Here is a 19,747-nt window from a genome sequence, read left to right on the forward strand (position 1 = left end):
AAGGGAAGGGAACATAAACTCGAGTGAAGCTCAGCCCATCTGATAAGTTGACAGTCATGTTTTCCTCACAGTTACTTTCATTTAAATCATTTAACATTTTTATTCTGAGAACATTATAGAGAGAGTTGCTTTGTGTTCATAGAATGGTTTATATTAGTTTTTCAACCAGATCAATTACCCCAAAGATACATACTCCTGAAATTGTTTGTATACCTTAGAATGTCTCAGTTCAAATGCACGGATGGTATAGGCTGAAGATTTATTGGTGTCCTTCATATGAACTTCTACGTCTCCATATGTTTGCTTTCCTTCCTCCCAGTACTGAGAACAGGCTTCCTAGAGAAGAAAGAACATGATTCAACATCATCTACCCAAGGGTTCTGTTTGTTTTTAAATGCACTCAGAGTACCTCTCTCTGTCTTTGCTCTATCCCTGTCCTTTTTCTCTTTTCTTCCCTCTGTTCTATTAAATTTGAAATTACAACTTGTGCTCTAAAATTGAATCTTAATCATAAAGATCTAAAATCTATTTGAAGTATGTTGGACATCCATTCAACAAATACATGGTGTTGCCTTGTGCAAATCAAGGGAACCTAGGGATAGCCGAGGTGGCCAGGACACCACAGGAACGGCTCTGCCATCCCTGGTGTAGATCTCAGATTTGTTTTTCCCTTCCTTCCATGCCCTCACCATCACCTTTTCAAAATGGATGGATTGACCTGACGTTGTTCATGACCCCTGCAACAACTTAAGTCTCTCTGTTCCTCCAGAGGTCCTTGGGTAAGGAGGTTACACCTCTTGGAGCTTTGTCTCTATCTTGTCTATATCAGTTGATTGAATATCCAAGGAAAGGGTCAGATTGAAGAACAGGTGGATCACAAAGGTATTTCCTCCTTCCTCAAATGGTTTCCCACCAACTACAGTCCCACAGTTGCTGACCATGATAGGTATTCCTGCCCACACTCCCGTTCCATTTCCTGACATTCCCAATTTAGATGAAGGAAAAGATTGCTAGAATTCCACATTGAAAATCTGAACATAGATTTCTTTTTTAAAAAAGAAAAAACAGAAAGATTAAAAAAAAACAATTTTCTATGTACAAGGGTACATAGGGAAAAGAGAGAGAGAAGAAGAAGGCATATAGTGTAATGCGTACTTATGAGAATATTTATTAAATAAGCTTTAACATATGTCAGATAATGTGTTAGGTGCTAAAACTAAGATGTACTGCCAGGTAAATTTTGATAACTTGAGGTATTCGGAAAGGCTCAAATACATGTAACAGGCATTAGGCAGAAGATCAAATTAGATCTCAGGTTCATCTCCAACTATAGAATTGTATGACAATAAATATTACATGGATATAAAGAAGACAGGATTTAGAAACATCTTCCAGAGTTTTATCGTTCTAGAAGAATGGGATCAAAATGGGAAGAGAAGGCACATTTAGATACATGGAATGTCAGAAAATCAAGTCAATGATGAAAGCACAAACGATGTGTGAAGATTCAGTCAGTAAATCTACTTGCCCAAGGTGGAAAGTATGGAAAACATAAACATATGAGGAAAATGGAAAGATACATAGGGCTCGATTATTGAGGGTCATAAATATCAGACTGAGGAGTTTGGTTTCTATCCTGATAAAAAAAAAAAGGAAAATGTGACTGTTTGTTGTTTTTAGCAGAGGGTGGCACTGGGATTGCTGTGCCTTATATGATCTGTGAACAGTAGGCAGGGCTAGTGAGGGGCAAACAGGAGAGAGGGTCAGAACCCGAATGCAAAACTTTGGAGGCCAGCGCTTGGATGGAAAACGGGGAGAATGAACAAATGGAATTGTGTGACAGAGGGATCAAAAGGACTCAGGTATAGCAATCAAGTAAGTAATCCAAGAATGAAGAATCAGATTTTAGGACAGAAAGACTTAAAAGCTTCTTAAAAGTACAAACCTGGTCTCCATTCTTTAGCTCTGTCAGCATAACAATCACCTTGACTTTTCTTTGGAATATCATTTGCCAAAAGTCACCAATGGTCTCTTTCAGTGGTCCCTGAGCTGCAATCATCACTTCAGGTTTCCAATAACTCTTTAAAAAAAATAAAGGTGAGACTTAGTTACTAGTGCTGGAGAGCGAACAGTGCGTGTTTAAAGTAACCATTTGAAAGTACAGTCACTTAATTTGATATCAATGCTGTTACCTAATATTAAGATGCTTAGGTCCAATCCTGTGATAAACCATAGTGGAAAAGCATATAAAAAAAGATTATATATATATCTGAATCACTTTGCTGTACAGCAGAAATTAACATGACATGGTAAAGCAACTATACTTTAATTTTTAAAAAGTGAGAAAAAAAAGATTCTTAGGTCCAAAAAACAATGTGATATGTATATATAAGATATTTACTTAGTTAATGATAATACCTGACTAACAGTGTGAAATCAAGTTTAGAAGATATTATTTTAGGAAACTAACAATTTTTCCTTCCCAAAATACCATTTTTTCTACTGGAAGGCTTAATGTGATGGTAAAAAGAAAAAAAAGCATAAGCATTTCAAGTTATCTTCATCATGTCTCTAATTTATGTTTATATATTCTGCTATCTTATAATTAATATTCTATGAATACATATCAATATTTTAAGAAAACTGGGAAAAGAAATAAATTCAACTTAGTGTACATGCAAAAAGTATTTACTGAATTACTAAAAGTTCCTTGTTTGAATTCTCAGTGTATCCAAAATAAAGGTATGTGACACAGACTCATTTAAATATTCAGAAAATCGGAATGAAAAGCCTTTAACTATAAAAATATGCAAATTTAGGTTTGCTTACAATTTGGGTATATGAGTAAGTATAAACATTTTCAAATACTTGCTTTTGCTGAAATGTCATTATTTTTCAAATTATATTATAGTCATGTTTGTCATAAACTGTAACTAATAGCATTGTTTTGTTCTGTATCGACTCATTAGGTTTTAACATCTGAGTGTTGCAATAAGTTAAGATATAGCATTAAAAGTGGAAACTCTCATGTCAATCAATACATAGTTATGGTCAAGCTCATCATTCTTTTATAGAATCACTTAATCCATGGCCATAATAACATACATATAGTTTTTAGAGTCGGACCTTGGGTTTTGGAAGCATAAGGACCTACCATTACAAAGGAGGCATTGATGTATTTGCCCATCTCTTCCGAGTCACTGTCATCGTCGGAGGACTCATCTGAGTCGTGCTCACTCTCCTTGCTCATCTCCAGTTCATGTTTAAGTGTCACTCTGTTAAAGTCATCTATGCAAAACAAAGTAGCAGTCAGTCTTCCTTTAAAGGCCCCTAATCTCTGCTTGATCATCATGTGGAAATTAGAAAGTCACTTAGAAGTGACAGATTACATGATGTACATGTATTGATCTACAAGGAATGAGATCCTGCTCCATTTTTATTGATTAACAAATTATTTTTTAAAAGTCTAATAGAAAGAAGATTCCAAGAAAGTTCCAGGAAAAAATATAGACCATAACTCTATGTCATAATGTTCCATACGATTATGCAATCTTTGATATATATACTTTAGTTTTCCATGGAATATCATCATGCTGATGGATAAAAGTTTTAAAAATACATATATGTTAATAAAATACATAGCTTAAGTAAAAACCTGATTTCTCAATTATATCATATTAACATTCAATTAACAATCTTAATTCAATGGGTATCTCAGATAATTTTTTCAACAAGAAAAATATTTAGTCCATAATTTCTCACTGTTTCTCAATTTCTTTCATTTATAATAACCTGATCAAATGATCTGATTAGCTACAGCACCATCAATTCCATATTTTAAACTATATTCATAAGGACCTCTTCAGTAATTAACTAGGTCAGCCATGCATTGATCTGATTTATTTGGTTGTCCAGCTTATTACCTTGGGTTATATTTTCTCCGTGCTAGTTTTAGTGTAGGCAACTGAATAAAATTATAGTTGTACCAGGTGTGGTCCTATCAATATACTTAAGTAGCAAAATTCAAGTCTTGAAAATGATGCTTATTTTGATCTGTTAAATTTGATGATTTACAGTATATTTCCCATCTACTTTTAACCTCCTTGGTGTAAGGAAGGGATAAACAGAAAATGTAAAGGGAACAAAAGGATGTAATTTTGCTATTTGGCTATTACCCTGGAGTAAATAACTGCAATAAACTGAAGATGAGAGAAAACTGGTAAAGAGGACTTGGCTTTTTTCCCCCAGCTTCAGAGGTTACGTCTTTCTGAAAACCCATTTCTGAACTAATTGGTACAAAGAAAACATGGAATGTTGTCTGTCCTCCGAAGTCCATTGTAAATGTTTGGGGTTCAATGTATTTGCTACAACTAAAATTCAAATAGCCTATAACTATTCTCTACTGTCAAGCAAATGTTGAAAACTTGCTTCCAAATGGTTTGTGTGTGTCTCACATTAAACAAATTCAAAAGAGAGCTTCACTTTGTCTGATACAAAAAATAAAATAAGCTGCATACATGGAATGACGTTAGAATTCCTGTTTTTACTCCTATTTTCTTCTTGATTCCCAATGTGCTGTGTCCTCCAGCTCCTATATGAAGGAAGTCTCTGAGGGAAAAAAAAAAAGAAAAAACAGAAAGGAAACTCCTTTAAAAATTTATGTATTGGCTTAGTTTATTATTGTAGCGTAAGATGCTCCCTAAGAAAAGAATTTCACCAGGTTTTGTGAAATGTGCATACGTTCCCTAAGGGCACAATTTTTAAGTTTGCCTCTGAATTTTTCTTTATAATTGCTCAGGTATTAAGTACTTTGACGTGGCGAATTTGAACATATACAATTATATAACAGAATATGTTTCCCGGTTAAGAGGTGCTGGATAGCAAAATAGTATGGTTTATTCTTGTATAAGTTGAAAGCAACGCATAGATGTTGATTATTCTCCATATTGCAAAAGCAATGGTAAATTATTTTAAATGATCCAAAGTAAATTCTCTAGACGAAGCATTTGCCGAAGACTAGGCTCACGTTTCAAATAATCAATACCTCATTTCTTTAAGCCCTCCAGACTCTTTCCCTCTCCCTCTCGATAGCTAATCAATCAGTCGGCAAGACCTATCATTTCTCCGGGTGGAGCTCTCAAATCCTTCCGCTTTTCTCTCTTCCTACTTAGTCCAATCTGCTTTCACTTCTTACTTGAAAACATCAGCAGTTTTTTCACTGACCTCATTATCTTCAATCTCACTTGCTCTAATCCTTCTAAAACACAAAACAGAGCGGGTCCCCCCTCAGGTTTTTGGCAGCTTCCCATCTTTGTTAGGAAGGATTCAGCATGTGTACAGCACAGAAAGCCTGTCAGGAGATGCCCTTGACTGTTTCTGCAGCCTCACCTCCTGCTGGGACCCCCTGCACTGCAGCCAAGCCTACTTCCCCCAGTCTTGGAAGGGGCTAAGCTGTCCTTTAACTCTTAGCAAATTCTCAGGTGTGTTTTCTACCTGGACTCTCCTTGTCCCTTTTTCTCACTCTGCTAACCTCTACTTGCCCTTTAGATATCTGTTTACAGGTCAATCTCTACCGGAAGATCTCCCTGCCTGCAGCCTTTTCTTCTCAATAAATAACTTAAATAAATATTTGTCAAGTGGATGAATAACCTAAACTGAGAGAGCTCATCATACAAAGTTCAGGAAGATTATACACACACATTATACACATATATGTTTGTGTATATATAGGTATGTGTGAATATGTATTATATATAAATGTTTCAAAAACTATGGTGCCTTCTTTCAAACTAAATATGGAACCTTGTTTTAAATCCACTCCAGCCTCTTCATTTCTTAACCTCTTCACCTCCTATAATTTTCCTCCTCTCTTCAGCCATCCACATTCCCCACTCCACTTTTGTAGGTAGGTTTCATTCCAAAGATTGCATCACTTTAAAAGTTATGACTTCAACCATCCTTCCTACGGAAAATTACCTCTATTCTTCCCAGTCATTTATTTTAGTACCTCCAATCCAGCAATCTGCAATCCTATCAAAACCTTTATCATATTGTTTTTACTCCTTTCTTTTTTTCCCTCATGTCTTTCTGTGGCCAATATGCTCTTTATTACCCACACTGTATCATTCATTTGCAAACACCCTTAGTGTCTTTGCCTCCCAACTTTCAATTATTCACTTTAAAAAATTCTAGATGGGTTTAACCCAACTATACACAGCTCTAACCCCAATGTTACTGTAGGAAACAAAAACAAAACAAAACAAAAAACCGACTGGTTCTCTTTAATTTCATGACCATAAATTTCAAATGATCCGATAATTCTGGCACCCCTACCACCTTTGCCTGGGAGATTGCTTTCCTACTTTGATAGAACTATTTCATATGCTTTTCTCTTTCTCAAGCATAAGCCCTTCTTTGCCCTACTCACTTCTGTCCCCCTAAACTCCCAACCAATGATCTTACTTCGTATTCTCTTGAGAAAAATAAGGCAATTAGACAAGAACTGCCTCAACTTCCCGTCACTAATCTACCAACCAACCTCCATCTCTACCCTCATTTTCTGTCTCCCTTTCTGCTTAGATGGAATAATTTCACTGTTTCTATGAGAGCTGTGGTCACTACCTGTCTGGATCACACCCACTCCCCATGTCCACATACAAATCACTTTGATTCTTGTGCCTAGAATTGTACTCAGTACAGAGCACAGACTCAATCATATTTGTTCAGCCAAAGAATTTACCCTTTTTTTTAAGTGACTTTACATATGAATGTTTAAATTAAATGTATAAGTGTTTTAAACAGTGTCTGTCTATATGCAGTATAGTGGGGTTAGTGTATCAAAGGTGGTCAATTTATCAGCTAAAAGGGCAAGAATAAGAAAACACCCCTCTATCAAAGACCATGCCGGTAGCCTACTAGCTGTTCCATCACGGTGATTATCTCAAGCCCCACTCCCACCCCAGCCCCACTCTGATCCAAAACATTAAATGATTCTGCATCTGATTAAAAGCACATTCCTGGTCTTGCTGTGAAACTCTCTGAATTGACCAGTTTGGTAGTTTACGGAAAGATTCAATAAACTGAAAATCATAGGTGAAAGAGAAAAGTTACAAAACATTTTTTTGACAACTGAGCGATTTGGAGATAGCTATGCCAACTCTCTGAAATCACAGTGAGCTACATCCTAGGTTAGTTTTCAGAGTAACTGCCTGATAAATAGCTTAGAACACACATATTTATCCTTTAGTTTCTGTCTACCAGCTCCAGCCAGTTCATGTTCCTAAGTAGTCATAAACTCCTCTAACTATTTCCTTTACAAACCAAAACCAGATGTAGTTTTTAAAGGTGAGATGCTACATTGCCTTTGGCGGGCCAATTTTGTGGCCATATGCTATTATTCTGACACTTTATTTGATACCAGCTTAATGAAAAATGGTTAAAATGTTGGCTGTAGAATCAGATTTCTTGGTTTAAACAAGTTTCCTACGGAATAGCTGTGTGCTTTCAGGCATTTCTCTTACACTCTGCGTGTCTTTGCTCTCTCATCTGTGCCTCATTTTATGGCAAAGCCCAAATACAAGAACTATGTCAAGTACATAGGACAGCACTGGAAAAGAGACAGAGGTTCAAGTTATCTGTAATGGTGCTCTTGTTCTCACTATTGTTACCTGGAATTCAGCCTCCAGTGGGGAAGGCTCACTGGGTGGATCTCTTTTCTTCATGTTAGACAGATATGGATGTAACTCAGACAAGCTCACTTCTGTTTCCCCAAACTGATTGTATTCCACCAAGGCCTGATGGATCAAGATGTACTGTGCCTACAATTTCAGGGAAGAATATAGATAATTAATTGATAACTTAAAGTCCTATCAATCACATTAAAATAAATCCTACATTCCCATAATTTTGCTCATATGGAGACAATGTATGGAGAAGAAAACTGATATCTGTAACATTTAAATAATCTGGAAGTTAGCTCTCATGGTTCTATGGGATATAAGCAAATTCCATCTCAGATTTTTTTTTCCAGAAAAAAAAAAATAGCTTGGTAAATAGATGAGGCATCTACAAGGTAGGGCATAACTTATATCTCATTCCTAACAGTTATAAAACATTATCTGTTACTTCCTTCTGTGACTAGTATTGAGTCAGTAAGTTAAATTACTAATATATAAAACTATAATAAGTTTCACACTATATCTGAGAAAGGAAAAAGCAGGTTGATATTCCATAGAACATATTTTTTAAAAGAGTTTCCTAGAAGCTTTTAATAGAGAAAATTATTCTATAAAGCACAATAGGCCAAACCCATATTTAACAACCCTAACCTTTTATCATATTTGAATCCACCATTTTTAAATAAATGACATATTTCTGATAAAATTCAAGCCTCTTTAACACCACCTCTAGTCCCCTGAGTTTGGCTGTAGCATCCTTCCACTCTATTGTGTTTTTCCACAGGAAATAATTTCTTTTTTTTTTCTCGTGTACAATCTGTTTTTATACTTCTACACTAATATCTATGTGTTTATAACATTGTACATTTTTGTCTCCTTTCTTAACAATGACATAAATTGAATTGTATACGTTTCATCTGGTGACTATATTCACTCATTGTTTTCATCTGAGCATCTACCTACACACAGAGCTACAGACCTAGATTATCCTGTCAATCGCAGCAGAGCATGTGTTTACAAAGGGTCCATATGTCCACATTCTGTTTGCTCATTCCCATATTGATATATATTTAAGGTTTTCCATGTTTTTGTTATTCTAACAATGCTGAACACAATGAACATTCTTGAACATGTTTCTAGTTGCACACATTTGCAAATGCTTCTCTCGGTTATATACATACACGTAGAATTGCTGGGTCAAATGCAGACAATTTTGATAATAACCATTGTTTACAATTACTGACTACATGCATCTTCCAGGGGCTTGTCTAAGTGCTTACTTGGGTTACCCTTTGTGTCTTAACTCTGTAAGGTAAATACTATCATTATCTCCATTTTACATATGACTTAACTGAGGCACAGGGACATTAAACACTGGTAAAATGGTGCACAGTATTAAGAATAACAAGCACGATTTGAAACTACTACATCTAGTTCCCAAAACCAGGCTCTTAACCACTGTACCATCCTATTCTTGTCTCCCCAGTTTTAATTTTATGAGATGCTGCCAAACTGGATTTTGGTATTTTAAAATTTTTCCCAATCTGATATGTGTAAGTGCTATTTCATTATTATTATTTTTTTATTTTTTTGCGATACGTGGGCCTCTCACTGTTGTGGCCTCTCCCATTGCGGAGCACAGGCTCTGGATGCGCAGGCTCAGTGGCCATGGCTCACGGGCCCAGCCGCTCTGCGGCATGTGGGATCTTCCCGGACCGGGGCACGAACCCGTGTCCCCTGCATCGGCAGGCGGACTCTCAACCACTGAGCCACCAGGGAAGCCCCTCATTATTTTTTTTAAATACATTTTATAGTCATCCTCCTTCCACAGTACTCTCAGCCACTAATGCAAAATGCTTCTAACTGCAATTGGTGCTTTATTTTTCAGGAAATTAAAAGAAAACAATTTTCACCCACTGTTCGAGGTTGAGAAGAATTTGGATTTCCTTTAAGATCTCTACTCCCACCACAAAAAGATTTAAGCCAAAAGGCATAAGTGAGGATAGTGACTGTGGCCTGGAACGTACCTCCACCTGAACCATCAGGCACCTCTGTCGCCTTAGCTTGACGACATAGCCATAGACATCCACCTTGCTCTCTGCCTCCAGGCCTTCTAACATGGCATCAATTCCAATATAGGTGCCTGTGCGTCCAACACCAGCACTGACAAAACAAATGAAAAGGTTGAAGGTATGATCGATCACGGCAGGAAAATGAATGGAAAAGCCAGCAAGGGTGAAGCAGGGAAAACAATGTCAGTTTCTCCTCATAGATTGTTTCTCAAAGTAGCAATTGCCAAAGGGGAGGGTGGCCCTAACACCCCAAGGAGTGAAAATTTGAACAGCCCTTGTGCTTTTGGTGGAGGTCTTTATTTACCTGCAGTGCACCACGACAGGGCCACTGAAGAAGTTGCTGAAAGCGTTCACTCTCCTGCGCAACTTGAGGAGCAGGTGAGGGTCTTCGGGAACCCCATGGTCTGGCCAGCTGGTGAACTGAATGTGGGTCACTGCTCTCCCAGTTGCTTTTTCTTTTCTCTAGCCAGGGGATAATATGTTTTTTTAGATGATTTTTTTCTCAGAGCAAACTATGGGACATAAGTAAGTGGAAGGGAGGAAAAGTACAAAAAACTCCTCGTGCAAGTTATTTTTCATTCATGATTACATTTTCCTTTCCAAATGAATAACTAGGAATTGAGACATCACACAGGACTGGCATGCACCAACCAGTAAGCAATTACTTACCAGGAAGGTAAGTAACATATGGTTAAGTGTAGCTGAAACCACTAGGAACTTTCATGCTGCCAAGCCAAAAACAAACAAACAAACAAAATAAAAACAATAAAACACAAAACAAGGGGATTGGTGGGTGGGTGTGAAAAGATACAAAGTAAAAGCCATTCTCACAGCTGTTTGAAATACTTCTGCTTGGTAGGAAGACAAACAGGATTATTGTCATATGAAGAAAGCTGATTAATTATTTGATTAATGCTATATTTCTCATATTAGAAGTGTCAGCTCGACTGTAGAGAGAGAACTCAGGAGAGTCAGCTCCAGATTACAGCTCATGTTTCTCCCAGTTTCAAGGTAAGCACTAGAAGATACATAATTCATAATTCTCTGACCAAGTATGAAGAAGAACTACCTACACTTAGATAATAGAAGAAACAAACAAACAAACAAACAAACTTGGTTGGTTTTAATTTTCAGATAGGAAATAACTGACTTAATGAAGAATAGTAATGGCAGACTAATCAACATAACCAGAATGGTATTGGCTTCTACATTCTTGGCTTTAGTGCATCACGTCTTTGGCCATGAACCACCGGTGGGATTGTTCCACAGCCTTCCAAGGGCATAGTTGTTAGTGATGCCACAGGGCCTTAGGAGGCCTTGGGAGAAATAGGCAACTGGTATTTTTTTCTTTCACAAAATGTATCTGTATCATATGGAAATACAATTTAGATTACTGAGAAAACCTGCCATAAATGGAATTCAGAGAAAATTTCAACCTTATCTATAAAGACTTCCATTTTTTGACACCTTTATTAAGATATTTTCACATTTCTTTAAAGTGTAAATGTTTTCATTATATTCACAGAGTTGTAAATCATCACCACTGTCTAATTATAGGGCATTTTCATGACCTCCCCAAAAGAAACCCATACAGATTAGCAGTCACCTCTATTCCTGCTCCACCTACCTCAGTCCCAAGCAATCACTAACCAACTTGCTATCTCTATAAATTTGACTATTGTATACTTTTCATATGAGCAGAATCATATAATATGTGAGAAGACCACCATTTTAACTATTATTTAAGGCCACACTGACAATTTTATTTTTGGAACTAAACATTTTATCTCACCTACAGAGTTAGAACTTTAGACTTCTTACAGTAGTCTCTGTGCCATTTGTATATATTTTCCATAATGGTAATAAACCCATTGAGACGAGGGACCATTTTATCATTAATTCAATAATGCAGTCATTCATTTAACACAATTGATGAGCTCTTTATACTTCAAGGGTCACAGTGTTATAAACACTTTTGATGTGATGTGGACAAACACTATTTTCACTAGTGACTTAACTTGACCCTGTTGGCTTGTATTATTGTTCTAACCCAACTCTTCCTCCTGCAGTTCATTAAAAAATAATTTTCCAGATATATTTCAATGTCTCACATTTAATATTCCATAATTATATTTTTAGACAAACAGTATGAAAATTAAAATTATGTCATAAAGCAAACTCACATTTGCAATGGTCAACTTCTGAATGATGTAATCCGGGCATCTTTTGTGCTCATTGATCTCTACAATCACATCTCCAAAAACCCGGCTGCCCTCTTCCATCAATGGCCAGTATAATGCACACTTGTTCTATATTTTAAAAAATCATTAATGATTCCAGTTTTTCATGTAAATGGATTTGTTTATTAAGCATTCTTTGTAAAGCAAAATAAACAAAAATGTATTCTTTGAAAGTCTCAAGACATTTTTATAGTCTCCGGTAAACTGTGATGCTTGGAAAGCATTCCATTTCCCATTAAGTGCCCTGAAGTATTTCCTTCATACGACCCAGCAGAAGAAGGATGATCTTCCCAGGCTTAGCTGCATATTAAATGGGGACGTGCTTGGTGGTCAGCAGAAATGATGTGGTTGCGTGTGGTTAATTTCAGGCTGGGGGATGGGGAGGCTTTCACGCTTCCTAAAGTCACGTTACATGAATTTTCATCTATCTGCCCAAGGTCTGTGTGTTTCAAGTATTAACAAGTACTTGTGAAATCAGCCCACAGAAGTGTACTGAACTTAAAATAATACTGCAACAAACTAGGAATCACATAGGAGTCCAGCAATGAAGCAGAAACATTTAAATGTTATACTTATATACAAATATTTATATATGTGCATATTTAATTTTTCTACAAGTATGAAATTTTAAATCAAGTGTTATACTGATTCAGACAGAGAATGATCTGTTTTGTCATCAAGCACATACATATGTGACTTTTCAAAATGCAATTCAACACTGTCTTTTCCTAACATCCAGCCTCTACCCTGTGAGTCCTGGACCTTCACCCTATGAATCTTCTGGGTCCTTACCTTGTTCCCTTCTTCACATCGAGTGACCATGACAATAACCGTGGCTTTCTGTTCCCAGATCATCCTCCAGAAATCATCAACAGTTTCATCCCTGGGACCTAGGGGGTAAAACAAATAAAAACTGGTAAGAAATATCTCCTTAAAAGTGCAATAAAACAATTTTTCAAAAAGAATGTTGGACTCTCAGAGAAATTACCTTGTGCAGCAATGTATTTCCTGGGTTCTTTGAAACCCTGTTCAAAACACACACAGAGGTATATCATTTACTGAGCGCTCAGTTATATATTTACATGCAATAGTGTGAGATAGGGCAGTTGCCTTAGATCTGCCATTTCTTGGTTGCGTGTTTCCCTGGGCAGTTTCAAATTAAAAGGGGGGTTTTATTAACTCAGTGGCAGTTAACTGTGTCAAATATGTTAGTCAACACTTACAAACAATATTCATGACCTTCATGGGTCTTTGCTATATACCCTAAACAATTTTTAAAGCTAGATAGACTTTATCTTCATGTGGGAAGGTGCAGCAATTTATAAGCATAATACAGGCACTCCTATATTTTAGATCCTGCCAACCTTTATAGCACCATCTGCCAGAATTCAAACCTCCTTACCAGCCATAGAGATACTTTGGGGATTTTTACTCAATTTCTTTCAATAAATCATCCTGAGGTTAGCCCCATACTTCTACCTCTTAACGAGTGCTGGGATATACCGCTGATTCCCTAGAATCCTTTTCTGCCACTCTAGATAAGAGATACAATAACTTTCATTTTATTACCTACAATGTCTGCTTTCTCCACGCTGGTTACCAAGGCAAAGAAGGAATAGAGACAGGTGAGACACTGTGCTAGTTTCTTTCAAATTATCTCCTACTCCTCAGACTTACCTCAGTGATCAGAAAAGCCCTTCAGAGAGATAACCTTTGCCCTTAGATGAAATTCAGTCACGTGGGCCACAATAATCCATGATTAATTTTAGTAACTTCTTGAAACTTCTATCTCATGATATAGTATTATTCATACATTCATTTATTCAACAAGTATTTATTGAGTGGCTACAGTCTGTCAAGTACCTATCTAAAATCTGGAGACATATTTTTTCCATGAGCTCCCAGGTCTGCTGGAGAAAAGTAAGTGTAACTCGATACTATAATTACCATATTTATTTGAACAGAAAATATAAGGTTTTTTTTTCCTAGAGACTGTCTAAATCCTTATAAAATCTGCTCTCAATGACTTTACTTTGAAGAACAAGTTATTGTTTGGAAAAGACACTATACACAAATAAATTTGTTCAACGTTAATTGTGAAGGCCTGCAGTGGTCACCTACAAAATCAGTTAAAATAGAGGCCAAAATTATGACACAGTCTTAGTAATTATTTTTGGACTATGACCTCACATTTGAAAGTGTTAGTTGCCACTGTAAACAAGCCTTTTGAATATCATAAGAACAAGAAATTGCACTGTGGATACCAAGAGCACATATCAGGGCAAGAGGTATGTGTTGCTTGGGAGAGAATTTACAGGGACAACATGAAACAAAAATATAAAAACTCTTTTTTTGTAGTTTTTTTGTTTATTTGTTTTTATTTCTACTGCCTTGGGAGACTGACCTAAGAAAACCTTGGTATGATTTATGTCAGAGAATGTTTTGCCTATGCTCCCTTAAAGGAGTTTTTGATGTCATGTCTTATGTTTAAGTCTTTAAGCCAATTTGAGTTTATTTTTATGTATGATGAGAGGGTGTGTTCTTTTCTTTTTTTTAATACAGCAGGTTCTTATTAGTTATCTATTTTATACATACTAGTGTATATATGTCAATCCCAATCTCCCTACAAAAACTCTTATGCACCAAACAAAGTTGATGGGAAGTAGGACATTGTACAGGTTAGAGGGCTGTCTCCAGACAGAATGCTTGAGAAAAAACATCCTAGCTTTGCTTCTACTATAGCAAAATTGGGAACACCTCAGAGTTGTTGTGAGAGTTCATTGAATCAATATATGTAAAGCACTTAAATTCATGACTGATAAATAGCAAATGTATAATAAATTGTATTATTATACAGTCATCATAATCATTAATGTCAAGAATTTTGCTCTGGAAAATCATCAGCTATCTCACAAAAGGACACAGAAGCTGCTTGTTTCATGAACAATTCAAGTAAAAAGTTTTTTTTCATTATTCTATAATTTTACATAAATTGTGTGTAGTGGACTGAATAATGTTCCCCAAAAAACTCATGTCCACTCAGAATCTCAGAATGTCACCTTATTTGGAAATAGGGTCTTTGTGGAAGATGGGGTCATACTGGGTGAAGATGGGCTCTAAATCCAGCGACTGGTGTCTTTTATAAGAGAAAGGACACACAGTGACACAGACACACAGGGAAGAAGGCCATGTGTTGACAGAGGCACAGAACAGGGTGATACAGCTACCAGCCAAGAAACACCAAGGATGGCCAGGAACCACTATAAGCTGGAAGAGGCAAGGAAGGATTTTTTCCCCAGACCCTTCAGAGGAAGCATGTCTCTGCTCACACCTTAATTTCAGACCTCCAGCCTCCAGAACTGTGAGATAACACATCTTTGTTGTTTTAAGTCACTCAGTTTGTGATGTTTTGTTATGTCCACTCTGGGGAATTAATACACTGTCTAAATAAATAAATGAATAGATAGATAGAATTTGAACATTTTACTTTCTTCACTGAAAGTTTGTGAAAGCTTATGTAATCATGTAGATCAGAACAAACAAACCAAACCTCAATTTCAATTGTTTTTTCTTTGAGAAAAATTTGAAATTACCTTATAAACCAGCATGGATGATAGTATGAGACAGTTTGTTAACTGTTTGATTGTCAAAAACAATTTTTGATAGTCACTGTTTTGGCAGTCTGTGTGGAAATAAACACTCATACTTTGCTGGTGGAACATATCTGGGTACAACCCCAGTGGAGGACTATTTGGAAATGTCTTTTAAAATTACAAATGCATATTCCCTTTGAGCCGGCAGTTCTTCTTTGAGGAATTTATCCTACAGATATGCTAAAACTCATTGAGAAGTAATATGAGCCAAGATTATTCATTAAACCATTGTTTGTAATAGTAGATTAGAAACCATATTTAACGCTTGTTACTATAGGAACTGATTAAATACCTCATAATGCAGCTATGCCAAGAATTATTCTAAAAATATTAAAGAAAGATGTAGAAATGTTCGGTGTTCAGAGCCAGCAACCTACAGCCTGTGGGTCAAATCAGCATGGCCTGATTTTGTAAATGCAGTTTGTTTTTCGGAACAGCCACATTATGTATTGTTTATAGAAGTGTAGTCACTGGGCTTCAGAGCTGAGTAGCTGTGGCAGAGATGGTATGTCCGGCAAAACCCCAAATATTTGTTATCTGGTCTCTTACAGAGAAAGCTTGCCAGTCCCTGCTTTTTACAGTGATATTTTATGTATCCAAGATATATGTTTTAAGTAAATGACGCATTATACAGAACAGCGTGAATATTACGTTAACATTTTTGGATAAAGGAGGGGGTAACAAATGTTGGTGTTTTCTTGTTTGTGTATTAAAAAACTCCCGCTGGATAAATAGGAAACAACATAGAGGTTACCTTTTAAGGTAGGTGGAGGCACTGGGTAAATGGTGGATTGGGTGGGAGGAATTATTTTTAAGTCTCTCTGTGTTTTTATACTGCTTTTTTTTTTTTTAATTCGTGTGATGCATTACTTACTGAACAATTGTTTAATAAATTACATTTTTAAACATTTTAGATAAATTAATCATGCACTATATCCTCATACTGTTACTAATTGAAAAAGGGCAGGGACTTCCCTGGTGGCACAGTGGTTAAGAATCTGCCTGCCAGTGCATGGGACACGGGTTCGAGCCCTGGTCCGGGAAGATCCCACATGCCACGGAGCAAATAAGCCCGTGAGCCACAACTACTGAGCCTGTGCTCTAGAACCTGTGAGCCACAACTACTGAGCCCGTGAGCCACAACTACTGAAGCCCACGTGCCTAGAGCCCGTGCTCCACAACAAGAGAAGCCACCGCAGTGAGAAGCCCGCACACCGCAACGAAGAGTAGCCCCCGCTCGCCGCAACTAGAGAAAGCCCGCGTGCAGCAACGAAGACCCAACACGGCCAAAAATAATAAATAAATAAATTTACTAAAAACAAAAATTAATAAATAAATAAATAAGAAAAGGGCAAAAGTACCAAATTAATCAGAGCCTCCCAGTCCTATCTTCTATGGTGAGGGGCAAAGACGGGGCTCTTATGAGAAATACACACATAGATAATTTAGATAATATCCAGCGTATAACAGGTACAAGAGTATTTTAATTCTTAGCTATCATTCTGTTTGGAAAGAAAAAACCTATATTACCTAGCACCAATAACAAATAATAAATAACTATTCTTGCAAATATTAGTGATTTTGTTGTTTGTATCAATGGCATTTATGAGCTTCCTTCAAATCATTTCAAATAATATTTCTAAAAATTTTCCATGAGAGGATATATGTATATGTATAACTGATTCACTTTGCTGTATACCTGAAACTAACACAACAGTGTAAATCAACTATACTCCAATAAAACTTTTTAAAAATAAAAAATTTAAACAAAAATTTGCCATGGCAAAGAAGGAGCTGAATGGAATGCATAGACACCAGAAGAATGAAAATAGAGACAAAATGATGAAGATATAAAACCATCTGGCTGTTATGCACTTTTTACTCACATCAATATAGCTGGCATTGATGTAGTTGGACCCTGCCTCTCCATTTATGTCAGAGAGTTCAACACGGTTATAATCATCTGTTCAAAGAAAAGAAATATTAAATAAGTGAAATCATGAATAATCAAGTAGCCCAAATGTATGGAAATCCAGTTCTCAATGAGCACTTACAAGGAAGGATGTCAACGTAGCGGTTTTTATTCTGGTTAAAGGGTTTTCGAGCATCTTTGATAGAAAACTTGCCAAATACCCTCGGAATGCTCTGAAAGACACAAAGATCCTTTGGGTCACATTCAAGAAAAACCATTTCCCCTTGCCACTTATCCTTTCGAACAAATGACACCTCCTGGAACGTATTTCCTTTACACCGATGAACAAGTTGCATATGGTCATAAATGAATATTCTTAGGAATTATGCAAAAAACACTCTTTAAGAAAAATGAATGATAGGCTACTTGGAAAATAAATCCCATGAAAGAGAGCAAATTTAGCAGTTATTGCTCTGCCACTTTAAAATTCACTGAAAAACACACTTGGATGATTACCTAGAGCAAAAGGACAAAATCAGTCAAATACGTTTCGAGATACAGCTTCATAACTAGTATTCATACAATGAAGCAGCATTATCTTGAAATGTTGACTAGTTTTATGACGATGATCTTCTGGTCTGCAAATACCTGCTAATAAAAAGCTGCTTTGACTCCGTTGCACTATTAGGTGGGATAAACTATCGAGGCAAATGGTCATACAATACATTTAAGGTGAATTACGTTGATAACAGAGTAAACTTTCTCATCACGTATCGAGAAGAGCACACACCTGGAATTCAGCCAGGAAGAGCCTCCCTTCATCAGCGATCTTTCTCTTGTAAGTTTCCAACAAAACATCTGCATGGATGGGCTCCACGTTCATCAATTGCTTCTCGTCATCTTTAAACGTAGTAAAGATTCACGACTAGTGTTAATGTCTCTCTTTCCCTTGTTCACGCAAATGTCATTAAATATATACCTTGGATTCAGTCCTTAGTGTTTTTCCTTTTCATACACATTCCACCTGGAAAATCTCACTCACACATAAAGATTCACCTGTAAACCTATGACGTCTAAATCTTGGGCTCCAGCCCCCTTCTGGCCTTTGTATTAATCTTTCCCTCTTATTCTCAGATTTTCCACCCAGTTATTCCATAGGGACCTCAAAGTCAAGATGTTCAAAGTAATTTTCCCTTTATTCTAGCATCTCAAATCTTGGCAAACAGGACCACCGTTCACAAAGTCATTCAAGACGGAAACTTCCAGGTGATCCATGATTTCTCCCTCTGTCCCCGTATCCAACAGGTCACCGTGTACTTTCCATCCTTTCTGCCTGTGGTCACGCTCAGGACTCTTCTTCATCCACGTAAGGACATCTTCCAGACTCCTCTCCCTGACTCCAGCCTGTCCCCACCCTGATTTATCTTTTAAACTGCCAGAAATTAATCTTCTGAAATACAAATACAAGCCTGCAGCTCTGCTTGTTGAAAAAAACTCACACTATTGTTTGTGCTCCATAGCCTATAGGCTAAAGTTTCAATGTCTAATGTGATATATGATCCCTTTTTATCATCTCACCTGACCCATCTCAACCACACTGTTTCCTACACTTGCTTTACATCTTAGGCGTGAGTGTTCTCCAAGTGCATCACACACTTTCTTGTCCTCATGTTTCTGCACACACTGTTCTCTCTACATAGAATGTCCTTCCTCATTTTCTATCTACAAACAGATTCCAGACCAAATATCACCACTGTGAGGATATATACATTTTTTGTTGGATTAGAAGCATTTTATGGCAATAACAATACTCATCTATATTGTAATTTTTTCTTCTTATTGTATCTATTTTAACTTGTGAAATACTGTAAACATATAAATAAGAGAATATGATGAATACTCTATACCCAGGACTCATCTTAATGTGATAATCTCTATAGTTGACTGTGAACAGATTGTGTAAATATTTTATGCCACCAGAGTGAAACTCATTATATGCTAGGCTTGTGAAATAACTTACTAAAGAACAAAATACATATTAATGTAAATAGCTGTAAGTGTATATGAATACTGAAACAACTCCTACTATCCCAGGTATATCTGACAGTATTTTTTCAGTATTCATGTTAATTTCCCCTATTTTTTAGATGAAGAAAGAAGATGTCCATTAGGGTTGTACATTTATTTTTTTGTC

The 19,747-nt window shown here is 36.6% G+C and overlaps 1 protein-coding gene across 5 annotated transcripts in view; it reads right to left on the minus strand.

Annotated features, from left to right (window-relative positions):
* PTPRC (protein tyrosine phosphatase receptor type C) overlaps positions 1-19,747 on the minus strand; it is a 121,221-nt gene that overhangs the window by 4,692 nt on the left and 96,782 nt on the right. For all 5 annotated transcript variants that reach the window (XM_022562004.3, XM_022562001.3, XM_022562002.3 and 2 more), the window contains 13 exons: positions 18,344-18,453; positions 17,696-17,786; positions 17,528-17,604; positions 12,977-13,013; positions 12,781-12,878; positions 11,932-12,057; positions 10,053-10,210; positions 9,704-9,839; positions 7,668-7,817; positions 4,518-4,608; positions 3,155-3,288; positions 1,946-2,080; positions 214-336 (listed from right to left, as the gene is read on the minus strand). In XM_022562004.3, coding sequence (XP_022417712.3) covers positions 214-336; positions 1,946-2,080; positions 3,155-3,288; positions 4,518-4,608; positions 7,668-7,817; positions 9,704-9,839; positions 10,053-10,210; positions 11,932-12,057; positions 12,781-12,878; positions 12,977-13,013; positions 17,528-17,604; positions 17,696-17,786; positions 18,344-18,453 — 1,466 coding nt within the window. The remainder of the gene's footprint in view (positions 1-213; positions 337-1,945; positions 2,081-3,154; positions 3,289-4,517; positions 4,609-7,667; positions 7,818-9,703; positions 9,840-10,052; positions 10,211-11,931; positions 12,058-12,780; positions 12,879-12,976; positions 13,014-17,527; positions 17,605-17,695; positions 17,787-18,343; positions 18,454-19,747) is intronic.

Source organism: Delphinapterus leucas, chromosome 1 (assembly GCF_059928025.1).
Source record: "Delphinapterus leucas isolate spDelLeu-1000000601 "Yukka" chromosome 1, BTC_Dleu_Yukka2, whole genome shotgun sequence".
Lineage (NCBI taxonomy): Eukaryota > Metazoa > Chordata > Mammalia > Artiodactyla > Monodontidae > Delphinapterus > Delphinapterus leucas.